At 44.0% G+C, this 10310-nt stretch overlaps 1 protein-coding gene across 1 annotated transcript; it reads left to right on the forward strand.

Moving 5' to 3' along the window:
• The first annotated feature begins 1918 nt into the window (after window positions 1-1918).
• Window positions 1919-10033, forward strand: LOC142589018 (cystatin-2-like). Its single transcript, XM_075700811.1, has 4 exons — window positions 1919-2072; window positions 3278-3515; window positions 7609-7713; window positions 9822-10033. Exons 2-4 carry the CDS (start codon window positions 3294-3296, stop codon window positions 9921-9923), a joined length of 429 nt encoding a protein of 142 aa, XP_075556926.1. The 5' UTR covers window positions 1919-2072; window positions 3278-3293; the 3' UTR covers window positions 9924-10033.
• Window positions 10034-10310: the final 277 nt, after the last annotated feature.

Below are 10310 nucleotides of genomic sequence, written 5' to 3' on the forward strand. Positions count from 1 at the left end.
GTGCACGTTAGAGAAACCCAGGTAGTCGAAATTTGCGGAGTCCTCCACTGCGGCGTGCCTCATAATCAGAAAGTGGTTTGGCACGTAAAACCCCATAATTTAATTATATTAAGTGTTCAAGAGATATGAAACGCTTAACGCGGGTTCCTGTCAACTGGTGCCGGTTGATTACTCGTACCAGTTATAGTTTGCCACAAGCCAGTCAATCAAGAACATGCGCCGCGTCTGACTTCGCACATTCTTCTATCGATTCAGCATACGACTGTACCGCCAGAATTTAAAAATAAATTAAAACGTGAAAACAAAGTTGATTGCCTATATAGATAGCATAAAGACAAGTAATACAGCCTCTTTCTCGGCACTGTCTAATACAAATACTGGTTCCATAGCCAACATTATTAACGGAAATTGTTCTTAGCTCCATTTCTAAGGCATATTTCGTGCCACCTCTGTCGACTAGTCTGTTGCCACTGCCTTGGGCCCGTTGTCAGACGCCGCACGCAACAGCCGGGTCACCACTTTGCGCTAATCCTAACTGTCTTGCATGCGCAATCATGCGAACAACAATTAAAATTCGAAGTAGGATATCTCGGAGCACTGACACGCTAGAAGAATTCTTCCAACTGATACGGTGTAGAAACATGACTGCCTCTAACTTTTCAATACGAATATACCCACTTAATGCAGTCAACAAGAAAGGTAACTATTCGATTTTAGTTTATTGGGCTGCTGACAGCGATAATTCTCATCTCACTTTGTGTCCCACTGGCCACATACCTTATTTGCACATGTGGTCTTCGCGTGCCTCCCAATGCCTAATTTTAAGAAGACCATAAAGCTTAATTTTGAACACGCTCTATAGTGCTTGAATAGTGCCTAAATTTGTGCCTTAATCTGACCACCACTAAAGCGAATTCAGCCATGGGTAACTGTGGCATTCGACTAAATCTTGCATGCTACAAGGGTTTTATTATATTCGCTTGATTTATGACGCATGCAATTACCGACTGACTCAAATGAGCAGAAATTGTCAGCATAGGTGCGCTTTGCAGTAGCCTGTGCAGGTGTGATTGAAAAAATTCTGCTCGTATGGAAAGTGATATCGGAAAAGGTATTCTGACCTATTAGCAAACCAGCAAGACATCATTGACTTGATCAGACATGTATTAAATGGACTGCAAAAAGCTCTTTCGGCCACTTTTCAATGGTGCCTGCTCGGGAGATCCAGATAGCTGCAGATACTCACATCGTACATAACATAGTACAATGCGCGTGTACGCATCCCTCTCAAGAACTAAGAATGTTTCGCATACATTGACGAGCATCAAGAAATGTTATGCCTGCTTCATTTTCATTATTTGTGAGTGTGATACGACAAACTGTCTATTGGGAAATGCTGTTTATAAGGAGTCTCGATGTAGCATAACATTAAACGCTGAGGCAGAGCGCACTGCGAGCAACGAAAAGCATTGCAGGTTTCGCAGCAAAGCGATGATGCCAATTGGTATCGCGCCACAACGCAGTGCAATACTGACATATTTATCTGCGTTGTAGCGCGTCACACCAATTCGAGCAGGAGCACAGAAAATGCAGTGGCGATTAGTGGAAGCATCTAATCAAGTGTTTCAAAAATATCGCTACGCCAATCAGACGCTCACGGCAATCAGCCAAAGCGCCACTCCACCGCCGTTCCACGTGTAGAGAGTGGCCCTTAAGCACTCTGCTTACGAGACCTCTCGTCCTTGGAACGTAACAATCTATATACAGAAGTGTCGTCTTCCCCGAAGATAACGAATGTTCTCAAATTCGTACGCAACTAGAAACCTACCATCTAAGCCTAAGGGCTTCTCTCGGAGTCTCCTGTCCATTCCCCAACAAGTACGTCAAAGAAAAAAACAGGCGCAGTGTCGCATATATATATATATATATCTTCCACGCAGACTCGAAGGTCGTGTTATTTTCTGAAGAAGTTTTCTCGGTGTACTGCGCAGACGTCTCGCCACATCACTCCAACGCCAGCGGCGTCCGCATTATCTGACTTGCTGCCGTTTCACTGCCTTTCTCAAGCTGCGGTGAGTGTTAAAATCCAGGGGATCATTCCTTGAAAGCGAGCCACCTGAGCAAGTGCTCATAATGTAATTTAGGCACACATTACCGCTCTGTTGGTCCGTGAACATCAATTAATCTCACCGGGTTTCGCTCGCATATGTAGATATACTCTATTTCACGGAATGACCCAGAGTATGTTCACCCATGAAATCATTTACTGTGCACTAAGCCTTTAGAAGACGATCCACTAAGAGCGCCGCCCACGATGTAGCCGTAGGATACGCAACATACTGCATATCGCCTGTGGATACTTCAGTATTATTGGCGAGGCTAGACTTTCTAAGACGTTTTCGGAAATTTTTAGTTTGGATGAATAACTTTGGTTACCTATTTAAGCTCCCGAAATATGAAGCAGGTGGAAATAACTAGAAATACATTGCTGGTCATAGAGATTGCTCCATTGTTGCTCGAATATGGACTACTGGGCTATAGCTAAGCCGTGATATGACAACAACAATCAGGCAACTGTGGCTGACGTATTATAACACTTTTCCAATAATGATACGATGTTTCTGAAGATACTATAAGCATGAGCGCGCTCCATATTGACTACGCGCAAAGAGCATGTGTCATGGAAAATATGCCCAGGAGTGTGACCTTATTTCAGAGAGTAAACACGCGTTGGTCGCGTTGGTCGCGGGTCGCGGTCACGTGCTGCCACGGCGGACTACATCAAACATTTCCGGTTGCTTACGATTACGCTTCTGAATTTCCACAGGATAAGTAGCTGTTATCACGGTTGCGTTTTCCACAGCGGGGACTTTTTATTGCCGCTGTGTAGCGTTTATTTGTTAAAGGAAACACGCGGAGAAAGAGTCTACGGCTGAGGTAGATCGTGGTGCACGCACAACTTTGGCTTGTTGGTACAGTAAGTTACATATGTTGCCGATGGCAAGAGCACGTACATATAGAGGTGGGTTTTTTGTGCCTGTCTTGTTTTCACTCGATTTTTTTGTAATGTTTTATCCATAAACACGTAACGTTGCGAGGCCAGCGGCGAGCGTTCGCTACGCCACCCCATTGCTCCCCTATTTTTTCGTGTTTTTCTTGTGTTGACTAGGTTATGCTAAACGGCTCCATAATCCATATCGAAAAAAAAGCAAGTGAGAGTGCATTTATTTATTTATTTATTTATTTTCTTTCTTACTCATCTATTTTGCTGGAGAAGGAATACAGAGGCCGCCATGGTTCCTGGTTTCACCGGCCCATTTGGGATGGCGGTGGTCCTATTCGCCGCCTTCCTGTGCTGCGCATCTGAGACGCCCACGATCAAGGGTGGCTGGAGCAGGAAACGCGTGGGTGAAAATGCGATATTTGAGGAGGTGGCGCATTACGCTATATCCCAGCAAGTCGGCGGTCGAGAATTCTTCGACACCGTGCTCGAGCTCCTCGAAGTTGACACCCAGGTAGGTTCAGTTTGCCGCTTGAAGAGGGGCACGAACTTAGAGCAATGAAAACCCCGTAAAGTGCAGTCTTGCAGTCGCTCATATTTGAACACTTGTAAAGGCACAGTTGCCGGCCTCTACATCGGTCAGTGCCCTAATTAACCGGCCATCGACGTTTCAAATTCTCCCACATATAACAAAGCGCTTTATATTTGGTTTCGCAAATTTCGCGTCCTGCTTCATTGAAATGCGATAAAAAAGACGGCAGTTTATTGATCTTGATGTTAATATACGGCCACTTACTTTGCTTTGACAATGTGAGCAACAAAGTATGATGAAGTACGACCACACGTCCGCTGCATGAAACAGCAAGTATTCCTAAGGAAAGAAGAACCTAAGCTTCAAGATGTACTGATGCAAGGTGTAATAACGTCAAGAAAACGTGAAAGGCAGAGACTGTCATGATGTGTTGTGACATGTGCCGACAAATGAACAAGATTTTATGTGCTGACACCATTACTTCTTTCCGCAAGCGTCGTCTAGGTCATTTATTTATTTATTTATTTATTTATTTATTTATTTATTTATTTATTTATTTATTTATTTATTTATTGTTACCTCAAAGGCCCCTGTGTGGGGTATTACATGAGGGATGGGTGACCACTTCAGTGGAATGTAGACTCAGTGGCAGCCTTGAAATGATGTGGATTGGAGTGGGGCACGGCGTCGGCGGAAAGGTCATTCCAGTCTCGGGCAGTCTTCACAAAGAAAGAATGTAGGTGCGCAGTGATCCGGGCAGGTGGAGCGTACACTGATTTTTCGTGTGGTAATCGGCAAGATTGATGGTGTGCTAGAATGATGGCTGAAGTACTAGGAGAAGAATGATAAAATTTGTGATAAAGACACAGTCTGAAAACATGATACCTTAAATCTAGATTAGAAATTCCTGCTTTCAATTTTAGCTGAGAGGCACTAGTGTGGTAAGAGTAATGAGAACAAATATAACGGGCTGCACGATTCTAAAGAGCTTCTAGAGGGTTAGAAAGGGTGGTTTGTTGTGGGTCCCAACCAGAGCATGTGCATTCTAGCTTAGGTCTGACAAAAGTTAGATAAGTTAGTGTCTTTAAGGATTGCGTTACGAAGCGCAAGTTACGGCGGAAGTGACCAAGCATGCGATTGGCTTCGTCAGTAGTGTTCGTAATATGAGAGGACCAAGAAAGGTTATTTGAGAGTGTAAAGCCAAGGACCAATTTTCAGTCTTTTGTGTTCGGAAAATTTATTTCTTTTGTTTGGTGATAATTGGATTCCTTTATAGCAGTTGACTGTCAGCGTTATTTCGTTTTATTTATATAATTTCATCAGCGCTACTTTCATGAACAAATAAAAATCCCTAATTGCTCTGTGTCTAAATTAGGCGCGAAATATGTTCCCTCGTTGTCAACGCCTATTTGAAAGTACCTGCACATACCGTTTATTGTATCTGTAAATACCCTACAGCAGCCATCCGGTCGTTTCCGTTTCCATTTCTTGCGCTGAACATAAGGTGTAGCATATCCAACTTGCCCAAATGTTAGTTCAGCCTATATTGTCTTGTGCAGCATCACGTCGTCCGCAGATATTAGCCCACCAACCTGCTGTATTACGAGCTGCTCGTTACTTTGTATCTTAATGTGTACGTCAGTGTGCATGCCGATACTCGGTCCTCCGATATTACCGATATGTCGTCAGGCTACAGGGAATGCTACTCGAAAACTCCTTTTTTGTTCCTACCGAAGATACGAGCCCACGTTCCCCGCCCACATGCTGTTGCTTATTCGCCATATTCATCGTCATCGCACCCACTATAGTGTCTAGGGAGGAACTGATGTTTCTGGATCGGGTCAGTTGCGAAGCCCAAAGCGACCCTTAGTCGTATGCGTCATGGCTCTGGTTGGATATTAGCGCTATCGGCCCCGTGCCCGAGCGGTGGCGGTGCTGCAAACGGCGCTTCGATGATGTCAGCCGAGAGCATCACCTTTGTCCTCTGCTTCATTACAGCTGGAGTGCCCCTATTTTCAAGCGTTTGCTGGTGTTCTTGCTTCGTGCTCACGTGGCAAGGCGCTCTGCAATTACTATCTGAATATTTGTCTATTATTTTTGTTTTATACATACCGGCATTAGAAAGACAACAAATCCTACATATTTCGCGTACCTTCATATGTGTTACCCGATGTGTTAGCACAGTGGCTGTGGCGTTGTCCTGCTATACTCGACGTGGCTGATGCGGTCCCGGTGGACGCGTTTCGCTGGGGGAGGAATGCAAATACGCTCGTGTTTACTTAGTTTTATACGCGCATCAAGGAGCACCTATTCGTCAAAATTTATCCAAGGTCATCCACTGCGGGGCGCGCGCCCAATATTCATGGGGTTTGTGGGCACGTGTAGTAAACTTTTTTTTAAATTATAACCCGAGATCTCGCGGGAAGAGACATAATATCATGACTCACTCATAAAACATCGGGCAGAGCTAGTAAATGAGAGTCTGCGCAGCTTTGGAAATGAAGCACCATCGCAGAGCTCATTCGCAAAATTACGCGTCGAGTATGCGGCGTTGTAGTCGAATAAACATTTTACATTTAACTGATCACTTCATTCACATGGTGTTGAAATCATATAATCTTTCTGAGACGAAAATCCTGTTATTTCAAATGAGTGGTTCATCAAATAATACTGCCGCCGCGCTCTATAGCGTTTCCCCATCGTCAAGCCTGCTTTACGTCACCTTCTCGCGAATAAATCTAATTATCCCCTTTTAATGCAAAAATTACTGGTTTGCTTAAGTTAGCATTAGACTCTTCTGTTCAACTCACTTTCAGAATACTGGAAAGCACTCAGAAAACATAATATTATCAGCATAATACAAATACTAAATTGCAAAAAGAAAAGTAAAAGAAACGCACAGGAGCCTGAGAACACTCCATTGCGCATTTGCACGTTTCTCCATCCCGGCGCTACCTTTTTTTTATTTTCTCATGTGTTTAACGCTTCAGATACTTATTCTCAAGTACCAGTAACGCTAAACGTCTTAATTTTTTGGCTTTTAAATTTAAACACTGATGAAGCGCTTAGAGAGCTAAATATATTGAAAACAGGGATCTAGGCAAAGGTGATCACCTATTCGTTTTATGCGGTAGCAGTAGCTCTCATCACTAGACGAACCTCGCGAGCGAAATGTGGTCGCTATAGCCATGGTAGGAGCCAATAAAGAAAGGGTACGCAGAGCCAACTAAAGTGCATGTTCCAGCTGTGTCACAGTGGAATTATTAAAATTTGAATAAAATTGTCTCGCGAAGGTCAGCACTGCAGAACGAGACTACGTAATTTCATTTTGACCCCGAATATTTTTGTATCCTTGTATCCTACATTCCAGGCCGCATTTTGCGTTAAATTAATTGCCTACATTAACGCATCGAAGCGACTATCTAGATATTCTTTAGAATGGCATCAAATGTCCTTCGTGAAATGTTTAACGCACTGAGCTGCAATCAAATTGGAATGTAAGTAGCCAAATGAGCGGTCGACGATGCAACACGCCGCAGGCACTAGACAAACTCGCTATTGGAGTGCAGGCACAGAACGTGAAAGCAAAATGCTGCAGTTAAACAGCAACGACGAGAAACCAACGCCGCACGTGCACAGATTGATGGATAGCAGACGACACCGGGAGCGTTTCACACTAAGCGTGGTGACGATGGTGACTCGGTTCGATTTCGCAGGAAACAGTGTCTTGGAACATTTCATATGCAGTGTGTTCTTCGAGCCTGCAGACTCGAATTTCGAAAATTCGAGCACAGCCGGTCTGCCAACATCGTCAAGTTGCCGTCACGCAGCGAGACCGCGCTTGCCGCGGCAGCAGAGTCCGCCCGCTGAATTTATACGCGAGAGGGCGCCACTCAGAAATAGTGGGACTAACAGCGGTGCTCAGTTCATTTCGTAAACGTGTTGCTGTTTAGCGCTTTACTTTTACTTGTGGTACTGGTTAACAAGGAGATTCTATGCCGTCGTTGAGTGGGAACGCGTGCTGCGACGATCAACTGGAGAAAGAAATGTTTTCTTCTTTGTTGCTCTTGTGCAGACTGTGGCGGGCACAAACTACCGAATCAAGTTCAAGATAGCAGAATCAACCTGCAGGGTGACTGAAGTTTACAGCAAGGAGGCCTGCCTTCCCAAGTCTAGAACGGTAAACTATCCTTTTTACTAGATTGCCTTGGTTCCTAAGATTAAACAATTATTTCTCACATCAAAGTAATCTTTGTAGAAACAAAGCCAGCGAACGCGGCATAATCCATAGAAATACCTATACAATACATTCGACTGCTGCGTAGTGAAGAATACAGACGTAAAAATTTTTAGATATAAAACAGAAACAAAAGTGCTTATGGAAATGGGCACATTATTAAAAGCAATGCTTGATGTCGAAATGCACTTGCTTTCAGGAAGTTTCAGTGGAACGTTTATTGCATTTATCTTTACTCGTTCGTTTCAACTCGCCCTGCTTGTTAAGTGGCTTTGGTGTTGGGCTGCTGAGCACGAGGTCACCAGATCAAATCCCTGCCACGGCGGTCGCATTTCGATGGGCGTGAAATGCAGACACTCGTGTGTTTTGATTCAGGTGCACGTCAATAAACCCCAAGTGGTCAAAACTAATCGGCACTTCCCAAATATACGGCGTGCCTTATGGTGAGATCATTGTCGTGGTACCTAAAGCCCCATATATATATATATATATATACATATAGAAGCCATTCATTGCATGGCGTTGCCTTTCTTACCATTTATATTATCATGTCTACTGTCAACATTTCAGCGAACAGAAACTGAGAAATAGACAATTATGATGTTACACAGTATATTACCATACGTAAGTCAAATATAGGAATCGTTCGGCCATGGTGGCTTAGCAGCTATGGCATGGGCTGCTAAGCACGACGTCGCGGGATCAAATTCCGGCCGCGGTGGCCCCATTTCGGGAAGGCGAAATGCAAAAACGCCCCTTTGCCGTGCATTTAGTTCACGTTAAAGAATATCAGGGGGTTAGAATTATTCATGAGTCCCTGATTACGGGCACGCCTCATAATGAGATCGCTGTTTAGCACGTAAAGCCACGGATGTTTTTGGACATGACGCCTACCGCATTCATTGTTATCAAAAAACCTAGCCACCCTTCGTCTCGTCACCCATGTTCACCGTAAACCATGTGCGGTATGCAAGAACAAATTGCTTGGGTATATTATTGACATATCCGCTCCCATCTCGAATTGTATTTGTGTTGCCACACTTACGTAGTTGCGGATTACATCAGGTAATAGTTCACGTCTTCTACACGCGCCTACGTTCAAACTAAGGGCAATTTCGCTTCTCACCCCCCCCCCCCCAAAAAAAAAGAGAAGAAACTCGCTGCAGAGGGAGTGCTTTGCGCACCGAACCCGACGTATTGGCATCGTGCAAACTGCTGTTAATCTCCATTGCCCTTAGTATGTAAGCATTCAGACTAGATCTCCACAGCAAAAGGTCAAGTCCATAAAATAAAAACAGAGTGAGGCCCGAGAAAGCATAGGAGAAATTAATTCTTATGCTTATTTGGCTTGTTTCCCGCTCGAGAGCAAGCGCCCAACGCGATGCCTACGCATGAAAGAATGCTGCACATTTGCCGCCTTGGCCGTGGGTTGCGCCGGTTAACACTTCCAGGCTTATCTTCTAAACCTACAATAATACCGATAAAATTGTGTGGGAGGAGGTAGACTAATTATTAAAAGATGAAACTGATAACGCAGAAATGACGCAAACTGATGAAACTGATTTGCAGAAATGCCAGTGACCAGTTATGTCTTCGTCCACATTCATAGGCTTTGATCTCATTATTCCGGCAGTTCAATTGAGCATAACAGTCAGTTACCTACAAGCACACTATGGTTCCGTTGGTGCTTTCTCTAGCTGAAACTAATGGTCAACACTCTTTTATTCCCGCATCATTCTTATTCAGTTCATAAAATAGTAGAAAGTAGTCATAAAACAAGGAAACAGTGACCGTGGGTGTCACGGAGGAAACGGCAAACGTTTTTGCTACAATAGCAGGAAACCGGAAGGTGGCTCTTTATGTCAGTGAAAAAAAAAAATATGACACGGTTTCTCAGACACGTGGCGTTCGTTGCTTTCACAGCGACCACAGTCGTGCAGAAGGCGAACCTAGAAATACAGCTAAGACAAATATATTTTTTGAGGCTATAGTGTGCACGCGCAGATGAGAGAAGGCGTGGCTAACAGTTCAGGGTGTTTCTTTTGGCGCAGGTGGTCAAGGACACTTGCACTGCGGTCGTCTACGATGTGCCTTGGCTGAACGAGCGCTCGGTGTCCTCTTTCAACTGCGAAGGAACTACCACGTCAACATAGGGCAACACAGACTATGCCGAATCTTGAAGTTATGCCAGCCCTCCCTCTTTAACACCCTCTTTGACCACCTATTCCCAGCAGAGTAGAAAATAAAGGTGGTACACCAATTGGACAAAGTAGTTCTTTCGAATTCTATCTTTTACTTCGTCAAAAGGTCCTAGATGTTTCTTAAAACGAATGTTTTAGTACGCGTCAAAAGAGCAAACCTCAATCATATGTTATGTGCATCTCACCAGTCATCTACATTACTAATTTTGTTTCGCATGTTTATTATTGTGAACCAAAATACGTACTTTCGCCATTGTTGTGTAAGAATAGCTTAAAACACAGCCGTTAAGTGTGTCCTGTGCTACTCATCCCAATACACAAGCAAATGCCTTCCGTGGT

The sequence above is a fragment of the Dermacentor variabilis genome, chromosome 7 (assembly GCF_050947875.1).
Source record: "Dermacentor variabilis isolate Ectoservices chromosome 7, ASM5094787v1, whole genome shotgun sequence".
In the NCBI taxonomy this organism is placed as follows: domain Eukaryota; kingdom Metazoa; phylum Arthropoda; class Arachnida; order Ixodida; family Ixodidae; genus Dermacentor; species Dermacentor variabilis.

Coding starts and splice junctions, on each gene's coding strand:
- LOC142589018 (XM_075700811.1), top strand. CDS start 3,294: ATGGTTCCTGGTTTCACCGGCCCATTTGGGATGGCGGTGGTCCTATTC. Junction 3,516..7,608: donor TCCTCGAAGTTGACACCCAG/GTAGGTTCAGTT, acceptor GCTCTTGTGCAG/ACTGTGGCGGGCACAAACTA. Junction 7,714..9,821: donor GCCTTCCCAAGTCTAGAACG/GTAAACTATCCT, acceptor CTTTTGGCGCAG/GTGGTCAAGGACACTTGCAC.